Source organism: Chiloscyllium punctatum, chromosome 48 (assembly GCF_047496795.1).
Source record: "Chiloscyllium punctatum isolate Juve2018m chromosome 48, sChiPun1.3, whole genome shotgun sequence".
Taxonomy (NCBI): Eukaryota; Metazoa; Chordata; class Chondrichthyes; order Orectolobiformes; family Hemiscylliidae; genus Chiloscyllium; species Chiloscyllium punctatum.
The window spans coordinates 60,989,904-61,016,716 of NC_092786.1; the positions used below are offsets into that span (position 1 = coordinate 60,989,904).

At 40.9% G+C, this 26,813-nt stretch overlaps 1 protein-coding gene across 2 annotated transcripts in view; it reads right to left on the minus strand.

Moving 5' to 3' along the window:
- The window catches only part of pde8a (phosphodiesterase 8A), a 131,845-nt gene that overhangs the window by 40,974 nt on the left and 64,058 nt on the right, over positions 1-26,813 (minus strand). For both annotated transcript variants that reach the window (XM_072565413.1, XM_072565414.1), the window contains exons 5-12: positions 13,158-13,215; positions 10,529-10,617; positions 9,958-10,036; positions 6,808-6,948; positions 6,596-6,684; positions 4,571-4,619; positions 4,423-4,471; positions 2,652-2,726 (exon numbers count right to left, since the gene is read on the minus strand). In XM_072565413.1, the coding sequence (XP_072421514.1) occupies positions 2,652-2,726; positions 4,423-4,471; positions 4,571-4,619; positions 6,596-6,684; positions 6,808-6,948; positions 9,958-10,036; positions 10,529-10,617; positions 13,158-13,215 (629 nt within the window). The remainder of the gene's footprint in view (positions 1-2,651; positions 2,727-4,422; positions 4,472-4,570; positions 4,620-6,595; positions 6,685-6,807; positions 6,949-9,957; positions 10,037-10,528; positions 10,618-13,157; positions 13,216-26,813) is intronic.

A 26,813-nucleotide genomic window follows, 5' to 3' on the forward strand; every position in this document is an offset into this window, starting at 1 on the left:
TATAATCAGCAACTAAGGAGCAGCAAAGCAGATTATAGGACACTTTGCCCTCTGCTTATCAATACTTCCATGATATAAGTTGAGATGCAGAACTAGAAAATATTTGGCTCAAATATTTTGAGATGCATCTGGAAACAAAGGTGAACCAAGAGCCTAATGAAAGTGAGAAACAGAAATGTTATTAAAGAAATGGCATTGGAGAAATTAATGGGAGTTACAGACAATAAATGGTCTACATTCTAGCACCTAAAAAGTAGCTGCAGAAGAGGTGGAAACAATGATTTTGGCTATGAGTATGCTCTGGGCTTCAGAATATTTTTTAGTAGACTGGAAATCAGCAAACACAACCACGGTAATCTCAAAAGGTGGGAGAGAGAAATCAAAATAGGTCAATTAGCCTGATGTCAAGAGGAAGGAGAATGCTAGACTCCACAATTAGGGATGTGCAACAGGCCAGGTTGCAGCATAACTGGCAGCTGTGCATGGTGTCACTGTAGAAAGCCCAGCAAAACAGACTCTGAAGGAATTGCTGGGAAACTGAAGATTCCACTGGGCAATTCCCTGTTAAACCTGTGGAAATACCTATTTAAATTGGAGAGCTCTGATCAGTTGCAGTTAGGTAGCTGCTCAGAAAAAGTTAACCAATAAATATTTTCAATTGAAACTTCATTAGACTGATTCCTTGGATAAAGGGATGGTCCTAAAGAGAGAGATTGAGTAGATTAGGTCCATACTCCCAAGAGTTTAAAATAATTAAGTGATCTTATTGACATTTTTAAGGTTTTGAATCCACCCACCTCTGCCTTAAAAATATGCAAGAACTCTGCTTCTACTGCCTTTTGTGGAACACAATCAATGTGCAGTTAAGTATATTCCATAAATATACAGGGTCATAACCCACTGTGGAAAATATACTAAATCTCAAAGTTCTGCTACTCCCAGGTCTCTACAAAATTCATGATTTAATCAATGTATGCAAAGTCCCCAATTTCTTTGTCTTCTGACATCAGGTTAACTAAAAACACCATACAGATTCCTGTATTTAATATGAACTATTTACTAGAAATAAGTAAATTCTAATCACAGGTAAACAGCTTTGAATGATCAACATTTGATTCTTCTAGTTAACACTAATTCCCTAAACATAGGCAGACTAACAAAAACATTGATGTTATGGGTGGAGGAAGAAACATCGTTCCTCCAGAACTAGAAGAATTGGAGAAACAGTTCAACAGCACCAGCCTGAATGCTTGATAAAGTGTTCCTTTCTCTTAAGGTTCTGTTCCTTTAAGGCTTTCCAAATTCTCAGTTTTTTGCCAAAGACACAGGAGATTTATACACCTAATTGCTCATTTTCACAATCACTGGCTTGAATCATAGAATCGTTACAGAATGGAAACAGGCCACTCTGCCCAACAAGTCCACACCGACCCTATGAAGAGTATCCCACCCAGACCCATTCCCCTACCCTGTTACTCTACATTTCTCCCAACTAATGTCCCTAACCTACACATCTCTGAACACAATGGGCAATTTAGCACGTCCAATTCACCTAACCTGCTTATCTTTGGACTGTGGGGGAAACCAGAGCATCCGGAGGAAACTCACGCAGACATGGGGAGAATGTGCAAACTTTGCACAGATAATCATCTGAGACTGGAATGGAACCTGAGTCCCTGGCGCTGTGAGGCCGCAGTGCTAAACACTGAGCTCCCGTGCAGCCTACTGTGCTGGTTTGAAACAACAGCTCACAGTTAATGATGGGGATAAATAACAAATGAAACAAAGAACTGCAACTGCTGGAGCTCTGAAATAAACAAAAATCAAAATTGATGGAGAAACTCAACAGGTCTGGCAGCATCTTTGGAGAGAAAGCAGAGTTAACATTTTAGGTCCAGTGACCCTTCTTCAGGACTTCCAGTTCTGGAGACAGATCCTGCGTCTTCCGGTCTGAAAACCACCTGTCTCTGTATCATCCTCACACAAGCTGTCCAACTGTGCAGGAACCAGATAGTTGTCACTAGGATGATAACATTTGGTATCACCACTGGTCACAAACGCTCAAACCCACCAATTATCTATTTGGCAGACTCTCACTTTGTACATCTATCCTGGTGCCAAGTCATCACCTTCTACCTTCCCCAGGGGCTTGCAAAGCAAAAGTATAAACGCAACTCACAATGACTTAACTAAAAGTAACTGCACGTGCAATAATTCCTTCCAGTCTTTGATTTTAAAAACAGTTCTTTACCAAATTAAATCCACAACTAATGATAAAGAAAACTAAGAAAATTTAGTCTTTACAAGAGGTCAATACATTTTTAGATACCAAGAGAATCAAGAGATATGGAGATAGTCAGGGAACTTGGAGTTAAAATAGATGATCTGTCATGATTACATTGAATGGCAGAGTTGGCTCAAAAAGGGTTAAAAAAAAGATAAATCGACCATTTAAAAAACACACGTATGCAAGGTTAAGTATTACTTTTAATAAAGCCTTAAAAAGTATTTATACCTTTTTACCCAACATTGTAATTCAACTCCTAGGACATTATATATGAAATTTGACTAATACATTACAAGGTCACCTCTTTCACAAACACTTAAGGGATAAATTGACAGTCATTGTGACCTTGGAGCACTTAACATACCATCACTCCCTCGTGATGTGTTGGATCTGACATCGGAACTTTTCCTCCTGTCTTTGTGTTTACAAGTGTGGATGTCTGTAAAGAAAGCAATGAACTTGAACAATACAGAACCAAATTCTTCTCTTTCTTAACTCTCCCAACATTCATAATGATCTGTGCAGATACTGCTTTTTCCAGCAGGTCCTAACTGAGGAATTCCCCTTACATTAGATGTATATTACTCACTTTAGGAAACACTTTTCAAATCAGACTGCTGCTCCAATAGGAATGTACAAGAAATAGATTAGGTTAACAGAGCTGCAGTGGTAAACATTTAAGAGATATCCCAGATAGTGCAGAATAGACAGTTCAACAAGAAAAGAAATTCTAAGGAACAGACATACTATCCATGGTTAACTAAAAATGTCAAAGCTAGCATCAAACTCAAAGGAAAAAAATGTATAATTGCACAGATAGGTGGCAGGTCTGATGATTAGACAAAACAAAAAGGAGATACAAATAAGAGTGTGCAAGAGTAAGTTAGCCAAAAATATAAAAACAGATTGGAAACATTTCTTCAGGTATTTAAAGAGGTAACAAAGTAAGTGTTGCTCCTTTAGAAAATGTGTCAGGGAATCAGTAACAGAGGATAAAGCAATGGCAGACAAATTGAACAGAGGCCTTGCATTAGTCTTCACTAGAGTGTGTACAAATCGCATCCCAGAAATAGCCGTAAAATCAGGAATTGAAAGGGAGGAACGAAGTCAAGAAAATTACAATTACCAGGGAGGTAGTACTGAGTAAATTGTTAGGAATGAGAATTAATAAGTCTCCAGCTCCTGATGGATTTCATTCTAGGATCTTAAAAGAAGTAGACAGTGAGATAGTTTGGTTTTAATTTTCCAAAATTCATTAGATTCAAGGAAGACCCCTTCAGATTGGAAACAGCCAATGTAAATCCTTTATTCAAAAAGGGAGGGAAACACAAAGCAGGAATTATAGGTCAGGTAGCTTCATATTTGTCAGAAGGAAAACGTTAGAAACTATTGTTAAGGAGGTTATAACAGGGTACTTGGATAAATTTAAGATAATCAGACAGTGCCAACATGTGTTCTTTTTTAAAAAAGGGAAATCATGTATAACAATTTATTGGAGTTCTTTGAAGAAATAACTTGTGCTGTAGAGGGAAAAACAGAACGATTGGATGTTTTCTACTTAAATTTCTAGAAGGCTATAGAGGAAGCTAAAATATTGGGGGTAACATATCAGCATGGACAGAAGATGGCTACCTATTAGCTAGCAAGAGTGTAGGAATAAATGCATCTTTTTCAGGCTGGCAGGATACCATGTGCCGTGCGCCCTAGGGTTTGGTGCTGGGTCTTCAGCTCATCACAACTATTTATACATATAATCTGGATGAAGAGACAGCGGGTATAAGAATTAAATTTACTGATGACAAAAATGGCAAATGGCGCACATATTTAAAAAGTGTGAAATTGAACATTTTGCCAGCAAGCATAAAAAGAACGCACTAAATGGGGAAAGACTGCAGAGTTCCAAGATGCAGAGAAATCTGGGCATGCTTGTGCATGAATCACAGAAGATAAATATGCAGGTACTGCAAGTAATCAGGAAACCTAATAGAATGTTATGTTTTAATGCGAGCGGATTGAATAGAGGAGTAGGGAAGTCATTGATGATTTTGCTTCAGGAGCACGGAGTACAGATTAATGCCTGAATAGCCTGCTTCTACTCTTATAGATGTATGGTCTTCTAGCAAACAACATTGTACCTGTTTGGGATTCAGCCTGAACACGATCACACAAGTGGGATTTGTCACTCTGTGGAAAAATGAGGGGAGAGGAATATCTTAAAAATATTGCTCCAGATAAGATTGAGAAGACCAAAAAGAGTAGTAAGCATGGATCTCTTACACATACCTTGTTTTCATTAAATGGTCGTTTAATACACACATAGTGTCTAATTTTCCTATTGAGAAAGAAGCTTGTTTTAGAATATTTATAAATTCCTGAAGTGCACATTTTAAATGACACCAAAGACTTAGAGGAGTTGCGCACTAAGTCGAGTAAAGCAAGAGACAGCATGCAGTTATAGACATTTGGAAGGGTTTTATTTCTGCAATTAACCAACATTATTTGACCATCTGAAACTGTCACTAAATCATTACAAATTGTATCTGATCCAAACCCCGCTGACAGTGGTTAGAAACCTGAGCAACAAACAGGCTCAAGGCTCCATTCCAGTACCAAGCCCTTTATCCTTCAATAAAACATCACATCTCAATCTTCATAGTCTTATTTTAGTTGATTAATATGGGTTTGAATTTAAATCCTCAATTGACTTCATCTTTGTTTTGAACAAGTATTGGTTTTAATCTTTCTGCTCAAAAGCATTCAAAGAAAATGGAGATTTGAATCCTAAAATGAAAGGTCAAAACCAGAAGGTTTTTTTTTTGCTTCCAATCAGCTGACGTATAAAAACACACATTAGTAATATTGGGAAATAACACATATTACGTAAAAAAAAAATGAGACACCAGGCAGAAATGCAAGTGAGTGACTCAGATGAAATTCTCTCTCATAGCATTTGGTAATTTATTTTCAGATTTCCATTTCCTGATCCATCAATTTGATGGGTACTTCAAACATTGCACAGGTTTAAGGAGGAATTACTTCTCAACCTTTCTAAGTGTGGCAGGTCTGAGCTGATCCATCCAAACTCTGATGGCAGTTGAGACCTGAGTAAACAATGGACAAACAGACAAATACAGTATATGGGCCTGTGTCACTTCCTCCAATTCAGCTTGGCATTTCCAGAGGTAGCATTGGCAGAGATTTGGACAACTCATTTGTGTTAGGCGTAATTGGTGGTGGTGGTGGTGGGGGGTGGGTGAGGGGTCTGGAGGGGGAAGGGAGGAGGCGGCAGCAAAGGGTAGAAACTTGAAGAGGAGGAATGCTGGAAAGCAATAACCAAAAACAGTCTAGGAAAGGAGACAGAAAACCATTCCCTCTTCAATTAGGCATTACAGGCTTAAAGTGCAGGAAACAAGAAAGCATCTGGATGTAGGTTTGCTCGCTGAGCTGGGAGGTTCATTTCCAGACGTTTCATCACCATGCCAGGTAACATCTTCAGTTGGCCTCAGGGTGAAGCACTGTTGCTAATTCCTACTTTCTATGTATATGTTGGGTTTCTTCAGGTCGGTGATGTCATTTCCTCTGGTGACATCATTTCCTGTTCGTTTTCATCAGCTAGCCACAAAACGACATGACCCTCTCTCACTAGTTTCCTTACACACAGATGAGGAAGAGCTGAAAATGTGTTGCTGGAAAAGCGCAGTAGGTCAGGCAGCATCCAAGGAACAGGAGAATCGACGTTTCGGACATAAGCCCTTCTTCAGGATCTCCAGCATCTGCAGTCCTCACTTTCTCCCCATACAGATGAAGGAGGACACCACTTCGACTGGGGCAACATAGCCATTTTAGTACTAGCCAAACAAACGCACACATGAGAATTCCTAGAAGCATGGCATTCCAACTGGAACTATATCAACAAACAGAGTTAGACCCATCTACCACCCCCTGAGAAAAAGAACAGGAAATGACATCACCACAGGAAATAACGTCACCGACCCAAAGAAACCCAAACAAATAAAGAGAAAGCAGGAATTAGCAACCGTGCTTCGCCCGGAGGCCAACTGAAAATGTTACCTAGTAGAGTGACGAAACGTCTGGAAATGAACCTTCCAGCTCAGCGAGCAAACCTATATCCAAAACCTCAATCTGAGCTGCAAATCTTCTCAAAACTCGACAAGAAAGCGTGTAAAAGAGAAAACAAATCACAACAATTAGGAACAAACAGGATTTAGAAGTTATAGCTTGTATGACTGTAGATATAACTACAGTCATTTGATTAATTGAACTAGATAGAGAAGATATTACTCTCACCCTCCTTGCCCTATGACAGGAGTTATCTTTACATTCTGCTGTACACTGTCTCCATTTCGTTTTCTACCATAGTACATTCCTTGCCACTCCTGAAAAACCACAAATCAAACAGATTAAAAATGAATTCATCAAATTGAGACATAATTAGATAGTGGGACAGCAGAGATCAGGGGAGCCTTCGCTTGAGAGCGCCTGAGACACCAGTTGCTTACCTTTCCTTTCTTAATATATGAGTTGATTGTGTCTAGAAGATCTGCTTTATTTTTATCACTTTTAGGCACTTCCATTTGCTCCTTCCCTATCAATTCCTCTCGCTTGTAACCCATCATTACTTCAAATGCAGGATTCACATACTGCAGAACATCAAGAAACAGTTTTTTATTAGCCAGACATTTCAGGCCTTATGTACACACTCCAAGCAAAAATAATTACTTAATAACTATTACTTCAGGGCTTCGTAGTCCAGAGGAATTGCTTTCAACAATCAAGGGGTTGGAATCTTGAGATTTTTTGATTTGAGATTGATGTTCACGTCAAGACAGTGACAACTGCCACAGGAATTAAACAGTCCAGCATCAGGTAGACAGGAATGGCATGAGCAAGACTCAGTACAGGCATGGGTGAAACACTGATAGGTCTTTGATGTGGCTATAGTTTTTGGCTGCATTGTGTCTGCTTGCTTGGGTTTGTTTGAGGAATCGGTGGATTGAGATTATTGGATATCCATTTTTCTTGAAAATCTTATATAAATATTTTTCTTTTGCTGTTTGTAGTCCTTGGGTGCTGCAGTGTGATGTAGCTCATTGAAATAATGTCTTGGTGCAGCTCCGTTAGTGGGTGTTGGGATGATTGCTTCTGAAGTTCAGTATTTGGTCCGTGTTTGTTGTTTCTGTGTAGACGCCTGTTTGAAGCTCTCCGTTAACTGTATGTTCAAATGTCATGTCTAGGAAGGGGAGTCTTTCTTAGTTGGATAGATGGGATGGCAGCTTGTTCAAGTCTCTGCATTACTGCACTATCTTCATCAGCAAAGCTAGTGGACCTGTGCCTCACCACCCACTTCACATTCAATAACAAAACCTACAAACAAGTCAATGGAACACCCACGAGATCACTGATATCAGGTCTCATACTGGATGCAGTAATGCAGAGACTTTAACAAGCTGCCCAAGAACTACAAAAAAAAATGAAAAATATCTATATAACGTTTTCAAGAAAAACAGATACCCAATAAACACAATCCGCTGATTCCTCAAACAAACCCACACAAGCAGAACAATGCAACCAAAAACTATAGCCACATTACCTTACATCAAAGACATATCAGAAATGACTTCCAGACTACTCAGACTCCTTGGCATTTCGGTAGCCCACAAACCTACCAACACACTTAACAGCGACTAATGAAACTAAAGGATCCATTAGATAGCACCAGCAAAACTAATGTCATTTACAAGAACTACCCACTATCACTAGTTTCTACACATAGACAAAGGAGGACACACTTTGACTGGGACAACACACAGATCCTAGAACAGGCGAAACAAAGACACATACGAGAATTCTGAGGGGCATGACATTCTAATCAGAACTCCATCAATAAATATATCGATTTAGACCCCATCTACCTTCCCTTGGAAAAAAAGCGGAAATGACATCACCCACCTTAAGAAACCAAGCCCTATAAAGAGAGAGGTGAGACATACCACCAGCGCTTCACCAGAGACTCACTGATTATGTTACCTAGTATGGTGATGAAACATCTAGAAACAAATCTTCCAGCTCAGCCAGCTAACTTACATACTTATCAATCTATCTCAAAAATTGCTTCTACAAGATCTCATCAGATCTTCCATAAACAAGCGGCAGCAGGACTGGATACAATTTCTGTCACTCCATTTCATGAAGTACATGATTGCACTAAGGGTACAGATGAGATTTGGAAGGATATTACCAGGATGGAAAGTTTACCTAGCAGGAAAGTTTAGATAATTCAAGGCTGTTTTGCTTGGAGCAGTGAATGCCAAAAGTAATTTAATTCAGATATTCAAAATTATGAGCAAACTAGAGATTTAGATAGGAAGTACCTATTAGAGGTCAATAATCAGGAGAATAGGTTTAAAATTAACAGTAAGGAGGATCAGAGAGGAGTTAGAAATAAATCAGTGGGTAGTGGAGGTCTGGAAAACACTGTCTGAAATGCAATTTGTATCACTGATAGCCACTAGCTGAGGTATATGCCTTTTGGGATACGTTGTGATAATATGTTGGCAACCCGTGTCTTGATTTCAGCTTTTATTGTGCGTCATTTTGGCCTTCAGGACAAATGATGCTAAAAGTTGTAAACATCTCCAATTGCCTTCCACCATCGACATGCTGAGAAAGGCTAATAATATGGAAAACTTGGTCATCTTCTAATATTTGCTTTTGTTCATCAACTGTGCAGCTCAATGTGTTTGTACTAAAGGTGGCCCTTTAGGACACAGATTTGGGAAATTTTATTCTCTCAGAAGGTTGCACAATTTTGGGACAATCTGCATTAGAATACAGAATAATTGAATATCTTTAAAGTGGAGGCAGATATATTCTTAGTGGGCAAGGGATCTGAAGATTATCATGGATAGATGGGAACATAGAATTTTGACTATAGTCAGACCAGCCATGATTTTACTGAATGGAGGAGCAGTCTTGAAGGACTGATAACCTTATTTAATGTTTGCATGAAAGGATGGAAGCAGAAACTGACATCTAAAAAAAAAACCTGGAAACCCATTTGAAGTGCTGTAACCTAAAAGTGCTGACCAAGGGGAAATTACATGGGGATGCACAACACTTTTTGATAGATGAGTTAAATGGCCTCCTTTGCAATGTGCATTTTCTATATTTCTAACAGCATTGAAATTATTAACTAAACAAATGAGTGAAGAATGCTACACAGGATATTTGAAAAAATTAGCGTTCCGTTTTGAACAATCTGGTGGACTTTTAGCAATCATCTAAACCACTGGAAGAGTCAGGACTTGACTTATTACCTGTCCCGTGAAAAATATCACCCAACTTTGAAACACTAATTCCTTAATGCTGTACTGGGATGTCTGCAAGTTTGATTTCATACCTCCTGAAATACACAGTTTTCATGGTGCTCGTGCAGATGCCTAAATTCTCTGGTTTGGTGTAAAGACACTGATGACATCTACTCTGCCAGGTGACTTCATCAGTATCTAGCTCTGATGAAAAGTCTCCGATCTGAAACTTGCAATTCTATTTCTGAATAGTGCTGAGAGCGCTGCTTAGTAGTGAACAATTTCTGTTTGCTGATTTTACCAAATGTGGGGTGAGGAGGCTGAAATCATTAAGTAACAAACCTGAATAATATTATCTTCACTCGTGATTTCTATTGATTCTTGGCTTTGCTCCAAAGCTGTGATGATTGCACTACATGCCCTGAAAGACAGAGAGAGAGACAGAGAGAGAGAGAGGGAGAGAGAGAGGGAGGGAGGGAGGGAGAGACAGACAATGATGCTATTAAAGCTACACAGCATTGAGCAGTTCTTGCTACATGCAACTGTGTAAGCATCCCGTTGAATCCATATAGTACACAGTATTTCCAAACCAAATGAGGTTTATTTGGCTATTTTTCTTTTAAAGCTGACCTTCTATTATTCTTTAAAATGACAAAGGTGAACTGTGTGCAGATTTTGATACAAAACCAAGCTCTGGCCATCAACGTGGACATGATGATGAGATTTATTGACCAATTATACACTCGAAGATCTGAATGAAATGGTCTTATGGGAACTGGGGATTCCCCAGAAACCTGATATGCATGACAAACATTTACACACCAAACCAGGCTGAATTATTAAGATAATACTTGTGTGTATGATCCAAACCAAATCGGCCCATGAAATGAGTCAGTGAAGCAGCTTGAAGTACCTCAATTTGAACTGAGCACGTACTTCTCCGAATTCCAACTGGATCAGTTCATTGTAACAGGCAATGATACTGGGATTTTCAATGTAACACTGTAGAAACAAATACAACATATTAACAGTGGCACTGCAGAAGCAAATCCCAAATATTTCACAAGGCAAGTTAAATTAGCTAGCCAGGATAATAATTGCCATCCAGGTGCCCAGAAAAACAAACAATGTGAAAAATTATGAGGAACAACTGAAGAACCAAGGGCCTCCTTCAGCAACTGAGCAAAAAATTAAACAGGTTCAAAATCAGAGAAAATGATTGCATAAATTGAGAAAAGGCTATTTCTATTGTTCACAGATTTGTAATTAGAGAAGACTAGGTCCTGCAAAAAAGAGAATTAGTCAAAGCAGTCTGTCTTTAATTAAAGACAATCTTGGGGAACAACGTTCCCTGGAGCATCTTCCATGACAATGCTGGATCACAGTTCATTTGTGAAGCTGTCCACATCCTAGTTCCTTGACAATATAAATTGTCATTCGCTTTGAAATTTGGTCCATGTGTCCCATTGAGTTCACAATATAGTTTCCACTGCATACCTCTTCTTCAGCCATGGTCTCAAGATCTGTAATCTAGCAATTACTTGGAAATTCAAATAATGAAAATGGCAGAGAGCAATTGTTTTTCTGAAAATGCTTCTTTAAAAAGGATCATTCAGACACAAACTGTGGGTAAACCAAAATCCAAAGCAGCTTTTAAGAAGAATGGATGAATCTCTTAAAAAGTATTAATACAAGACTGGGAAAGCAGAGGGAAATTGGACTAAATGAAAACAATTTAAGGAATCCAGACTCAGAAACACACAAGAACAAAACAAGGCTATTTGATGCAACAGTTGCCATACAACACCCTTGATCATACTATCTTTAACAGCCAAATCAGGGCAAGGGGCTGAAGGGTCTCTCACTGAGCTCCAAAATTAATTTAATGCAAACTGAACATGAAAAGAAGGAAATGTGCTTTCAAGCTTTTGGTATTCAATCAGAATTTAATAATTATTTTTAAAAAGACTGAGTGCTATGACATTGAGCTGAATAATCAGCTGAAGATTTCCAGGCAGTTCTTCACTTCTGTTTCAGCTCTCCCATATCAACTGATTGGATGAATGATTTATCGATCTTGCATTTTACAGTGAATAATACAACAGTCACCGCAATCTGGCTCTATTTTGATTAATTTAAGAATAAAAAGGACAACATTAATAACTGAAAGAATGACTTGAGCCAGTTCATGCATGACATCTGCACTGCCACTCCTCCTCCTCCACCACCACGCCACTGCCTGCACCAGACCCAATGTGGGACTTGCCATTCTTTAGATGCCATTTCTTTGCCACTTGGCCCAGCTTGCTGATGCCAATTCTGGGTCCCATGCTGAACCCACACTTGCTCTCCAACCAGGAGTCCCCAGCTCCACTGCCACTTTGATGATGCCAGGAGTCCCAGCTCTTGGCATAACATGCTGCCACTGCTGCAGATGCCACCTCACCAACACCAGGAGACTGGCTCTGGGCCCACTGCAACTGGGAGTCCCTTGCTCCACAGTCAGACCAGGTTGTGCCACCATCTCACCCAGTGTCTCTCTGGTCGCCCTTGGACAAGATGCCACACCTTGCCGGGCGCCATCATCCCATAAAGTCTGCTGCCACCACATCTGATTGCTGAGAGGAGCTTAGCTGCTACTACCTCCAGTCGCCATGAGGAGCCATGTCCACTGCTGCCTCCAACTGCCAGGAGTCACTACACTGTGCACGGCCTGCTCTAGCTGCAGCACCGATTTCGCTGACTAACCCACTGCAAAAGGCTCCAAAAAAGGAGAAAAACAAGACGACATAAAAAGAAAAAAAGCAAGTATGCTAGAGGGGATGAGCCCCAGGCAAGGGCCCACACACAGCCCTGCTTCTCAGAGACCATGGCAGGTCTCAGGCAATAGTCACAACAGATAGAAACAAATTGTTGCCACACCATCAATTTCCTTACAACTGAAAGTTTTCATGGTACAACAATTCAGGATAGGAATGGAGTAAACTGATCAAGGTAAACACAGATGGAAGTGAGATACAGTACAACAAACTTAACAGATAAATCAGCACATGAAGATTGCAATAGAAGCCAAAGCAACAAAAGAAACAACTTGCACAGAAAACAAAATGTGCAACACAATGAACTTGCACATTACATACAATCACATCAATGATCTAACCAAAAGGCTTAGAAATTAAATTTTGACACAGAAGGTTGGATTACATTTAACTATTGTAATCGCAGTCTAAAATAAACTTTTGTCCAAGTTAATAAATCCTTTTCAGTGGAGCTGTTAGACAACAAACAGGGCCCTCACTGAGCTTGGTGAAGAATGAGTTTTGAGGAAACCCATTGCCTGCCTAATACACGATCAGGATCATTTACAGTTCCCAATGCAATACAAAAGATATAATCTATTGATTAGAAGCACAAGCACTGTTTAATGGATTTGCAATTCCCATAAGTGGGATCAATCACCCATTCCACTGAAAGATAGTAACATTACTATGTTCACAATCAGCAGCTAAAAACTAAAGTATAGAAAAAAGTAAACAACGTACCCGTGTGAATCCTGCAGCAATCAGTGGCATCACAGAACTCTCCTTAGGATCTCCTTGTCTAAGGTGCAACAATAATGCAATTACAAAATTAATAATGGTTTTGGAAAAAGCATCAATCATGACAATCTGCATTTAAATGCAAAGTTATGACGATTGGTAGATTGCTACAACTACAATTAAAAGGCAATTGACTTCACTGAACAAAGAATAATAAAGAAAATTTACAGCCCAGGAACAGGCCCGTCAGCCCTCCAAGCCTGAGCCGATCTAAATCTGTCGCCCAATTCCTAACCATCTGTATCCCTCTGCTCCCCACCTACTCATCCATCTGTCCAGACGCATCTTAAATGAATCTACTGTGCCTGTCTCTACCACTTCTGCTGGCAACGCATTCCAAATGCCCACCACCCTCTGTGTGAAATACTTGCCGCGTGTATCCCCCTTAAACTTTTCACCTCTCACCTTGAACATGTGACCTCTCATTATTGAATCCTTCAACCTGGGGAAAAGCTTGACTCTATCCACCCTGTGTATACCCTTCATGATTCTGTAAACCTCAATCAGATCCCCCTTCAATCTCCTTTTATCTAATGAAAATAAACCTAACCTACTCAACCACTCTTCATAGCTAGCACCTTCCATACCAGGCAACATCCTCGTAAACCTTCTCTGCACCCTCTCGAAAGCGTCCACTTCCTTCTGATAATGTGACGACCAGAACTGTACACAGTATTCTAAATGCGGTCTTGTACAATTGTAACATGACCTGCCAGCTCTTCTACTCAATACCCTGTCCAATGAAGGCACGCATACTATATGCCTTCTTGACCACTCTATCCACCTATGCAGCAAGCTTCAGGGTACAATGGATCTACACTCCCAGACCTCTCTGCCCATCAACTTTTCCCCAAGGCCCTTAATAACCTCTAGCCTACCCAACACTTCTTCCTTACTTATGTCAACATGATCCAGACTAATCAAACTTCTATCTCTAATCTCAAGATTCATTATGTTCCTCTCCTCAGTGAACACTGATGCAAAGTAATCATTTAGAATCTCACCCATTCTCTCAGGTTCAACACACAGCCTTCCTTCATTATCCTTTAGTGGACCAATCCTTTCTCTAGTTACCTGCTTGCTTCTTATGCAAGAATAAAAGGTTTTGGGATTCTCCTTAATTCTCGTCGCTAAAGCTATTTCATGACCCCTTTTAGCTTGCTTGATTCCTTGTTTAAGACTTGTCCTACTCTTCCGATATTGTTCCAGGGCCCGTTCTGTTCTTAGCTGCCTACACCATTATGTACTCTTCCCTTTTCCTCTTGGCTAGTCATACGATTTCTCCCGTCATCCACAGTTCACAAGTCTTGCCCTTCCTATCCTTTGCCTTCAACAGGACATGCCTACCTTGTACTACCGTTAACCTATCTTTGAAAGCCTCCCACATCTCAAACGTGGACTTCCCTTCGAATAGCTGTGTCCAATCCACATTTCTCAGCTCCTAATTTTTTTTTAAATAGATATTTTTATTGGAAATTTAACATTTTTACAAGTTTGCAAAAATAAAAAAAACTCTCAAGTACAAACATTGATATACAATTAAATCTTAAATAAATAATAACCAAAATTTAACAAAAGAAAAAGAGGAAAAAAAAACAAAACTCAATTAACTACGAATCTAACCTACAACTAACCAGAGTGTATAATTAAGTCTCTTACATTATTCAAGTAAGTGAAAGAAAAAAAAACAACGGATAATATAGAAATTGGATAGTGAGATACATGCTCGGAACGTGTTAAGATTAAATGTAACAAAACCCGTATTTGTGCGGGATTCCTCTCCCAAGGGGTCCCAGACCAGCCAGGTTCGCAATCTCAATTAAATAAAAGCCCTTGTTAGGAGCCAAAATATCTGTATTTATATAATTCAAGGGCTGCCATATTTTAAGAAAGTATTCGGTCTTTCGGTGCACCATATTTGGTAGGAAGTCAAGGGGAATACATTCCATAATTAATCTGTGCCAATTTGAAAGTCCGGGGGGCCCTCAGCCACCCAGTTTACCAAAATAATTTTCCTTGCACACAAAGAGAGAATAGAAAATAGTCTCTTCCCGTACATATCCAGAGAAGATAAGTTCGAAAAGCCCAAAAGGAGAGATACAGGGTCCATTTTAATTTCCGTTCCTAAAATTTCTGTCAGGGTACTTGCTACTTTAGTCCAGTACCTACGGATCTTATGACAGGTCCATAGGCAATGTACAAGAGCGCCTGCCTCTATTTTATATTTGGGACACATTGGAGATGCTCCTGCCTTAAATTTTGCCAATCGATCCGGTGCTATATGGGCCCTATGAAGTATCTTCAGCTGGATAGCCTGAGTTCTGTTATAGATGGTGATTCTTCTGGTGTTTTCCAAATGTCATTCCATGTTTCTATAGAGATTTCTAGTCCCAATTCCTGATCCCATGTTTTAAGCAGATTGTCCATATCTCCCGATACTTCATCATGTAGTAAATGATAAATAGTGCTGACGGAAGATACCCCCATTGGTCGTAGTACTCTACATTCTCTATCTGATTTATAAAGACTATCTAATAACGTAGTCTTCTTCTGTATATAATCTCGAATTTGGAAGTATCGAAAGAGGTCTCCATTAGGTAATCCGAATTTCTGATGCAGCTGTTCAAAAGACATCAGGACCCCTTCTTTAAATAGGTCCCCTAAACATGAGATACCCCTGGATCTCCAGAGTTTAAAAGTGACATCTGTAACCCCCGGTTGAAATTCCCATGCTCCCACTATTGGAGCATAGGGGGATGTTTTATGTGAGTTGCCCTCATTTTGCCGCATTATATTCCAAGCTTTAATTGTGTTTAGTATTACAGGGTTTTTACAGTGATCCGTAATGATTTTCCTCTTGTCTGAAAATAAAAGGTTAATAAGTGGGCATTTTACTTGAGAAGCCTCAATGTCCAGCCAGATTGATTGTGGATCAGACAAGACCCAATCAGCTATGTAACTTAATAGGGAACTTAACTGATATTTCCTAAAATCTGGGAAATCCAATCCTCCCCATGTGTATGGAAGCTGTAGCTTCTTCAGCTTAACGGGGGACCGTCTATGATTCCAGATAAAGGAACCCAACCAGCCATATAATTTACGTAGTGCCAGCCTCGGCAGCATCACCGGAAGCATTCTCATAGGGTATAGGAGACGGGGCAGGATATTCATTTTAATTAGTGCTATTCTACCCAGCCAGGAAATTGGAAGGTCTCTCCATCGCTGGAGGTCCTGCCTTATCCTCTCCAGTAAATGCACAAAGTTAGCCTTATACAACTGACCAAATACTGGGGTAATAAAAATGCCTAAATATAAGAAACCCTCCAGGGACCACTGAAAGGGAAAGTGTGATCCGTCCACTAAGTGGGGTATCATAGCAAGGCCACCCATTGGCATAGTCTCCGATTTTGAGAAATTAACTTTATAGCCTGAGAATGCACTAAATGTATTAATAACTTGGATTAAGTGAGGTACGGACATCAGAGGATTACTGAGGAATAGAAGAACGTCATCTGCATAAAGTGTAATTTTATGTTTACCTGTACCAATCCTCGGGGCCGTTATATTAGGATCAGCCGGTATAGCTTCTGCTCGTGGTTCAATTATTAGTGTAAATAACAATGGCGAGAGAGGACATCCCTGACGGCAGCCCCTACCCACACTGAAGCTATCCGAACCTAATCCATTGGTAACCACAACTGCTTTGGGATCACTATACAATATTGAGACCCATTTGGTAAACACTTTTCCAACGCCAAACTTTCCCAATGTGTAAAACAAATATGACCATTCAACCCTATTGAATGCCTTTTCCGCGTCTAATGAGACTACTACTCCTGGTATCTTTCCCTGATGGCAGGCTTGAATCATATTCAAAACCCTTCTAATATCATTGGATGACCTACGGCCCTTAATAAACCCCGTCTGATCCTCCTTTATGATATGTGGCAGTACCCTTTCTAGTCTCAATGCTAACGTTTTTTTAGATTAGATTACTTACAGTGTGGAAACAAGTCCACACCGCCCCGCCGAAGCACAACCCACCCATACCCCTACATCTACCCCTTACCTAACACTACGGGCAATTTAGCATGGCCAATTCACCTGACCTGCACATCTTTGGACTGTGGGAGGAAACCGGAGCACCCGGAGGAAACCCACGCAGACACGGGGAGAATGTGCAAACTCCACACAGTCAGTCGCCTGAGGCGGGAATTGAACCCGGGTCTCTGGCGCTGTGAGGCAGCAGTGCTAACCACTGTGCCACCGTGCCGCCCACAAATCTACATTTAACAAGGATATTGGTCTGTATGACGCGCAATCTTCTGGGTCCTTTCCTTTTTTAAGGATAAGAGAGATATTTGCCTCTTTCAACGAAGGCGGGAGACAGCTATGACTGTATGCGTAGTTACTGGATTAGTGGTGCTGGAGGAGCACAGCAGTTCAGGCAGCATCCAATGAGCAGCGAAATCGACCTTTCGGGCAAAAGCTCTATGCGTAGTTATACATGTCCATAAGTGGACCAGCCAATACTACTGTAAATTCTTGATAGAATTCAGCTTGAAAGCCATCTGGGCCAGGTGCCTTACCGCTCTGAAGTTGCCTGATTGCATCAAATATTGCTTGAATTGTTAGGGGAGCATTTAAGACCGATACCTGTTCCGGAGTCGGGTCCGGAAAGGTCAAGTTTTTAAAAAATGATTGCATCCTCCTAATACTGTCTTCACAATCCTGCGATTTATATAAATCAGAATAAATTTTTTTAAAAATTGCGTTAATCCTATTATGATCATGAGTCAAAATACCCGTACTTTCCTTGATAGATGTGATAGTTTGAGGGGCCTTTTTATTCTTTGCAAGAAATGCTAAGTATCTACCCGGTTTGTCGCCAAATTCATATAACCTTTGTTTTGCAAATAATATTTCCCTCTTAGCCATTTGGGTACGCATGGTGTTTAGAGCTGTCCTAAGGGCCGTAATCCTTTGCAAATTCATAATAGAAGGTCTATCAGTGTATGCTGTTTCAGCTGCTTTTAAGCGAGCTTCGAGCAGACGCTGTTGTTCTGCCTTTAATTTTTTCTGGGTCGCTGAGTATGAGATGATCAAACCTCGCGTGTAAGCTTTGTTGGTCTTCCACATCATTGATGGGTTGCTAGCTGTACCTAAATTAATTTCTAAAAAAAGTTTTAAATTCTTGAGAGAAGTACTTTACAAATTTACTATCTTTCATTAGGAAGGGTCCATATGTCAATGCCGAGGGGATATCCCGTTATTCCTCGCCTTGGTTTCCATATATACAGCAGCATGGTCGGGACTTGCTATACTACCTATTTTACAGGATGATATGGAATTTTAAAAAAAAAATCAAGGGGGCAAAAAACATATCAATTCTGGTATGACATTTATGTGGATTGGAGTAAAAAGAAAAATTTCTGCCCTGTGGATGAAGACATCTCCATACATCTACTAATCCTAATTCTTTGTTCAGATCCACCAATTGTCTAGATCTGGGAGATATTCCCAAGAGTACTGCAGGAGTCCTATCTATTTCCGGATCCATAATACAATTATAGTCTCCCCCTATAATTGTATGACGGGCACCGAGAGCCATCAATTTTGAGAAGGCTTCCGTTATAAATTTAAAAGGATGTGCCGGGGGGGCAATACAAATTTAAAATCCCATATTCCTCTCAATTTATAAGGACTTTAATCAGAATATATCGTCCAGATTCGTCTTTTATCTGATTTAGGATTTTGAAAGGGAAATTCTTCCGAATAAGAACAACTACTCCCCTGCTTTTTGAGCTAAAAGACGAAAAAAACGCCTGATCAAATCCACCCTGTCGTAATTTCAAGTGTTCTTTATCCAACAAGTGTGTCTCCTGTAGAAGAGCTGTATCAACCCTTTCTTTCTTGAGATTTGATAATATTTTCTTCCTTTTGACTGGCGAATTACTCCCCTTGACATTCCAGGTGCACCACTTAACCGACTGATCAACCATAATTGTCCAGGCAAATCAGAGACCCCTCGGGAGGGGAAACCCTATCTAGAACATCCCGAGCATAGAGCATATAAAATTCACAAAAATAAAGGCTCTTTAATACACTCACAACAGTATCATAAAAAACTAATTTCTAAATAAAATAAATATAAAACGTATTTAAATGGAGATTTTCCCCCTTGTTCCCAGGGGGTATCACTTCCTTTCCAAAAGTCCATCGTATCCTCTCCCAACCAGTGCCCCACCCTTGACCCAGGCGCTCCTCGATAGGATGAAGAAAATTCAAATATACTACAGAGCTAGAGTTAACAGTGAGCACCCTACCCCCCCACCCACACCAACACCAACACCTGGATATATTTGGTAATGTTCATACCATGTATAAACATATATAACTATAAAATTACAACCTCAACAAGTAATAATTAAATATAACAATACAAAATAACAAGGGAAAACAACCCCGCTCCTGGAGACAGAGGTAAAATAGAATAAGGTAACCACCTTCCCCCACCAACATTAACTAGACCCCTGGCCTTTTTATATATAGAAAATATATATAGAATAATTAAAAAAACAGGGGGGGGGGGGGGGGGGGGGGAGAAAATCGTTAAGTATAGAACAAATAAATAAATCCCTCTCCCCACCCACCCCCCAAAGATAACATTACACAGTAAGGTTTAAAAAAAAAAGGGGGATATAAACCAGAGTCGGGGAGGGTGTGGAGATGGCAAACCAACATCAATATCTCTAACAATTTATCTAAGAGAGTCCAAAAATTCTTTGGCCTTTTCCGGCGATCCAAAGTTATACACTGATCCTTCATGGTTAAAGTGTAGCGTCGTTGGGTAACGTAAGGAGTACTGAATAAAGCCCCTTAAACACTTCTTCGCCTCATCGAATGCCTTCCTCTTTCGGACCAGAGCTGGGGAAAAGTCCTGGAATAACATGATCTTGGATCCTTTACAGGTCATGGCTTGGGGATCTTTTCCAAGATTTCTAGAGGCTTCTAGGAGTATCTGCCTCTCCTTCTAGCTCTGCAGCCGGAACAGGACCGGGCGGGGGCATTGGTTTGAGCCGGGCCCGTGTATTGCAACCCGGTAGGCCCATTCCACCCTTACCTGGCCTAATCCAGCCTCCAGATTTAGCAGCTGTGGAAGCCACTGTTCAAGGAACCTTGTAGGCTGGCCTTCCTCTTCCCGTTCGGGAAGGCCCAGCAAACGAATATTTTTTCCATGACCTCGATTCTCGAGGTCGTCAATGTGATTCTCTAAGGTCCGGACCCGATCCATGGCCGATTGCGCTGTAGTTTCGGAAGTCGTGGCCTTTAGCTCCGCCCCTCTGACTCGGCGCTCGATTTCCTTAATGTCTCGGTCGGGCTTTTGCTGCGCGGCCGAGAGTGAGTCCCATTGGCTTCGGGATTCTTCAATAAAAGCGTCGATCTTCACATCCAGTTTAGAGATGATTTCTACGAGGCTCGCCACCCTAGGTAAGTCCCCCGGGGCGGCTGTGGACACCTCTGCTGCATCTGGAGAGGGTGGGGGAGGTTGCTGAGCGCTGCGGGCTCCCTTCCCTTTAGTCATTTTTACTAAAGGTTAAATTGTTTAAATTCAATACTAAACAACTAATTACATTAAACAGCTATTTTAAATGATTTGGTGAGTGTGGTGAGGGTGGGTGACCCACTTTGCCCAAGTCTTAGGAGGAGCACTGTAGACTCAGACTTGCTGGGTCGCCGTCATCTTGGATCCCCCTCCTGCCTAATTTTGATCAAATTGCCTTCGTAACCTTCGAATTAGTACTGATCGAATTGGATTAGTACTTTTCTCTTCGGACCACTCTCTTCTTTATCTATGAGTATTCTAAAACTTACAGAATTGTGGTCACTGCTCCTAAAGGAATCCTCCTACTGCATCTTCTACCACCTGTCCTGGCTCATTCCCCAGTACCAAGTCCAATATGGCCCCTTCCCTCGTCGGACTATTGACATACTGCTCTAGAAAACTCGCCTGGATGCTTCTTACAAATTCTACCCCATCCAGATCTCTGACGCTAAGTGTATCCCAGTCAATGTTGGGAAAATTAAAATCTCCCATGACCACTACCCTATTGCCTCTACATCTTTCCATAATCTGTTTACCTATTTGTTCTTCTACCTCACGCTCACATTGGGAGGCCTGTAATACAGCCCCAACAATGTAACTGCACCCTTCTTATTTCTCAGCTGCACCCATAATGCCTCACTATCCAAGATCCCCATAGTGTCTTCCTTTAGCACAGCCGTGATATCGTCCTTGACCAGCAATGCAACTTCACCCCCCCCCCCCCCCTTACTTCCCTTCTTGTCCTGTCTGAAGCGTCTATGTCCTGGAACATAGAGTTGTCAATCATCATGCCCTTCCTTCAACCAAGTCTCTGTGATTGCAATAACGTGATACTCCCAGACACCAATCCAAGCCATAAGTTCATCTGCCTTACACATTATACTCCTTACATTAAAGTAGATACATTTCAGGCCACCAGCTCTTTTGCGTTCATCTGCTCTCTGCCTACATTTCCCTTTATTAATGCAATCTTCATAATCCTTAGTCTCCAGTCTCCACCTCGCTGCCTACTTGATTTCTCTTCTGGTTCTCAGTCCCCTGCAACATTAGTTTAAAACCTTCCCAACAGCAATAGCAAAAACCCCCCAAGGACATTATACCACATTAGATTGTGAATTAGTCACAATAGCTACATCCAACATTTCACCTTGTATTAACATAGATTCACATCCTTAGGCCTTCAGAGCATTTTCGCAATGAATTGTTTTTAAGAAGTAGCTTTTGTTTTGTTTAAGTCAATGATATAGCTAATGTGCATACATGCTGCATTGCCAAAAGTATGCAGTTAATGTGTTAGGTAGGTGGGAATAGTCAAAAGAGGAATGTTGGCCTAGATAGTGGGACAGCGCTGTGCTTATGGACATACTAATTCGGAGAAGGAGTAGAACATTTGGTCTCTCAAGCCTGTTCCACCATTTGATAAGACTATGCTTGTATGCTCTGACTTGCTGTCTACCACCATACCCTCCAATTTCACTATCAGTCAAGAATCTAAGTAAACCTGAAATATATTCAATGATACAACCTCAACTGCTCTCTAAAGAGAGTTCCACAGACTGATGATCCTCTGTAACCCTCTTCAATCGGAATGCCACAAAATCTTGATATTCAATGGGCAGACAGAAGTCATCCTTTAATGTCTCAACAGCAAGGTAACAGTTAATAGGTCAGGATTCCCTCTGTGTAGCCTTGGCAAGTGCCAACCTGGATCATGGGTCCAAGTATCTGGAGCAAAATCTGCACCTAAACTTTTAACACACTGTGATCAACGAACTGAAGCTGAAACTTGAAATGAATCAACTTGTTCTTCATTTAACCTGGCCAGCCTCTCAGTTTGTCACTTACAGACAGCAATATTACCAGACCTACACTATTAAACTGCAATTTTGGTCTTTTCAAGCCTCTTGTGCCCAAGTGAGGAGAATTGATAAATACCCACCAGACCCAGGATAGTGGAGGTGGTGTTCAAAGAGAGTCCTGGGCAACATTTCCTTCAATTTTCTTTGCCCTTCCTGTGCTCAGAATCATCTTTTCAATTTTCTATCAGACGGTAACTTTACTGAATGGCTTGTTGTGAATAAAACAGCACTCTGGTTAAGCCCCAAGTGGAAAGGGGAGTCTGAGCAACAAAAGATAAAGTGGATGAGGCCATCAAGAAGGTATGGAGGATATCAACTAGCACTGAATCAAGAATAAAGACTTCAATTATGTGAAAAAACTGGGGCTGCTCTCCTGAAACCAGCAAACGTAAGGAACTGAAACAGGAGATGGAATATGTATGTGCCCTTGTGAGTCAGTTTTGTTACTCAGTAAATCATGAAGGCACCTTTGCTCAAATTCCTTGAAGTCTCTAGAGCCTGAAAACTGCCCAGTCTTGAAAATATTTACCAACTGAGTATAATGGCTCACTGGACAGACAAAGATTCAAACCTTTGAGGTGAAGCAATCTCATCATCCCTTTATTCAGAGATCATAATCTCTAAGTCTAGGCTCCCTAGCCAGCAGAAACCTAATGAATCTGCACTGCATCATCCTGCTTCCTTAAGTAAAGCAATCAATAAACATAGTTCTCTGTGCAGATAGAGGAACAGCCCTAGAAATTTGAAATTAAGTTTCCTTACTCATACATCTTTAAATTATTCACTTGTGGGTAATGGGTATCATTGGCTGGCCAGCATTTATTGGTCACCCTGGAAAAAGATGTTGAGCTTCCCTCTTGAAACATTGCAGTCCACATATTGTAGGTTGATCCACAATGGGGAGGAAATTTTATGATTTTGACGCAGTGAAGAAAAGGAGATATATTTCCAAGTCAGGATGGTGAGTGGCTTGGAGGGGAACTTACAGGTGGTGGCGTTCCCATGGATCTATTGCCCTCGTCCTCCTTGATGGAAGTGGTCATGGATTTGGAAGATGCACAGCATCTTTGCAGAATTTAGTCAGTGCATCTTGTAGATTATATGTAATGCTGTTATTGATGGTGGATGGTGTGGAGATCATAGATGTGGTGAAATCAAGCAGGCTGCTGTGTGTTGGATGACGTTGAGTTCCTGGAGTATTGTTGGAGCTGCACCCATCCAAGCAAGCAGGCAATATTTCATCACAATCCTTACCCAGGTCTTGTAGATGGTGGACAGGTTTTGAGGGGTCAGGAAGTAAATTATACACCATACTATTTCTAGTCTCTGACTGGCTCTGACTATTTCTAGTCTCTTGTAGCCACTGTGATTATGTGCCAAATTCTGTTCAGTTTCTGGTTAATGGTAACTCCAGGGTATTGATAGTGGGGGCAGTGCAAATGTTATTTGCCACTTAACAGCCCACCTTGGATATTGTCCAGATCTGGTTGTATTTCTGTAGCTGAGGGGAGGTGAATGGTGAACATGGTGTAATCAGCAAACATCCCTACTTTTGACCTTACACTGGGGTGAAACAGCTGAAGATGGGTAGGCGCAGGACACTATTCTGAGGAATTCCTGCAGAGCAGTCCTAGACTGACCTCCAACAAACAACTACCTTCCTACGTGTCAGGTATGATTCCAACCAGTGGACAGTTTGCCTCCCAATACCCATTGAGTCCGGTTTTGCTAAGGCTCCTTGACAGACAGTCAAACGCAGCCCTGATATTGCAATCCATTTGAAATTATGACAAATTTTTCATTCATATTCCTTATGAATCTGATGGAGGAATGCACTGGAAATCAAACTGCAATATTCCACAAGTGCCAAAAGTATATATATGAGTCATAGAGATGTACAGCATGGAAACAAACCATTCGGTCCAACCCGTTCATGATGGCCAGATATCCCAACCCAATCTAGTCCCACCTGCCAGCACCCAGCCCATATCCCTCCAAACCCTTCTTATTCATACACCCATCCAAATGCCTCTTAAAATGTTGCAATTGTACCAGCCTGCACCACATCCTCTGGCAGCTCATTCCATACACGTACCACCCTTTCCATGAAAAAGTTGCCCCTTAGGTCTCTATCTTTTCCTTCTCACCCTAAACCTATGCCCTCTAGTTCTGGACTCCCCAACCACAGGGAAAAGACTTCGTCTATTTATCCTAACCAATGTCCTGTACAGCCGCAACATGACCTCCCAACGCCTGTACTCAATACGCTGACCTATAAAAGGAAAGCATACCAAACGCCTTCTTCACTATCCTATCTACCTGCGACTCCACTTTCAAGGAGCTATAAACCTGAACTCCAAGGCCTCTTTATTCAGCAACACTCCCTAGGATGTTCCATTAAGTCCTGCTAAGATTTGATTTCCCAAAATGCAACACCTCACATTTATCTGAATTAAACTCCATCTGCCACTTCTCAGCCCATTGGCCCATCTGGTCCAGATCCTGTTGTAATCTGAGGTAACCCTCTTCACTGTCCACTACACCTCCAATTTTGGTGTCATCTGCAAACTTACTAACTGTACCTCTTATACTCGCTTCCAAATCATTTATGTAAATGACAAAAAGTAGTGGACCCAACACCGATCCTTGTGGCACTCCACTGGTCATAGGCCTCCAGTCTGAAAAACAACCCTCCACCATCACCCGCTGTCTTCTACCTTTGAGCCAGTTCTGTATCCAAATGGCTAGTTCTCCCTGTATTCCATGAGATCTAACTTTGCTAATCAGTCTCCCATGGGGATCTTTCTCAAACGCCTTACTGAAGTCCATATAGATCATATCTACTGCTCTGCCCTCATCAATCCTCTTTGTTACTTCATCAAAAAACTCAATCAAGTTTGTGAGACATGATTTCCCGCGCACAAAGCCATGTCGACTATCCCTAAATAGTCCTTGCCTTTCCAAATACATGTACATCCTGTCCCTCAGGATTCCCTCCAACAACTTGCCCACCACGAAGGTCAGGCTCACCGGTCTATAGTTCCCTGACTTGTCTTTACCGCCCTTCTTAAACAGTGGCACCACGTTTGCTAACCTCAGTCTTCCGGCACCTCACTGTGACTAATCGAAGATACAAATATCTCAGCAAGAGGCCCAGCAATCACTTCTCTAGCTTCCCACAGAATTCTAGGGTACACCTGATCTATGTTTTAACTTAATAATGAAAATTAGTTTTGCTTTATTACTGTCATCTAGAACATGAGACTTAGGCCAAGTCTTTCTTAATAAACTGAAAAGTAACATATTCATGAAAGGAAAAATGTGACAAAACTAGTAATCAACTAAGCTACTATGCAATATTAAAACTAGCTCCCTTCATCTCAAAAACATATTCATGCAAAGAGGACATGACAACATTGTTCTGCAGAGAGATTATGACTCAATTAAAAATGAGCAAAAAAAAGGAGCAACACCCTTGTGGGTCAAGAGTTGAAGTGCATAAGATAGAATGGGTTGATTTGTCTCAGTTCCTTTGATTTCCTGTCAATGAGATCCAAGTGCCACCATTCAGAGGGCAGCAGAGGATCTTCAGACAAGATTTGGATAGGAAACAGAAAGCCTGATAAATGCCGAATTCGAGAGAGAGAGAGAGCGGAAGCCCCTTTCCTTACAAACCTCTAGTATATTCCAAAAAGAAAAAGCAGCAACTTGGTCCAAATGTTGCTGCTTTGCAATGGACAGCACAGACCCTTCAATTCTCTTTGCCCTTCCTGTGCTCCAATAAACAAAGTAATAAAACTCATTTTTCTTCTCTTTAAAGATTTAGTATGCATTCTCCACAAAGTCAACTAACTTTCGTAGAGAGACAGACCCCAGTAGCCTTTGGTTTTTTGACTTGAGTTCCGATACGTCAGTCACATGGTAAACACTTTGCAACCCCAGGTATTGTCTAAATTTTCCATTTCCCAAAAAGGTGATCCATACAGTACACCCCCAGAAATCTACTTCTGCACTCACTTTAGAATAATCTCCTTTATTTCATATATTTTAATCCCCCATTTTCCCTAAAATGCATTGATTTACAGTTCTCTGTACTAAAATACACCAGTTATGAGATACTATTTCTTAATCCTT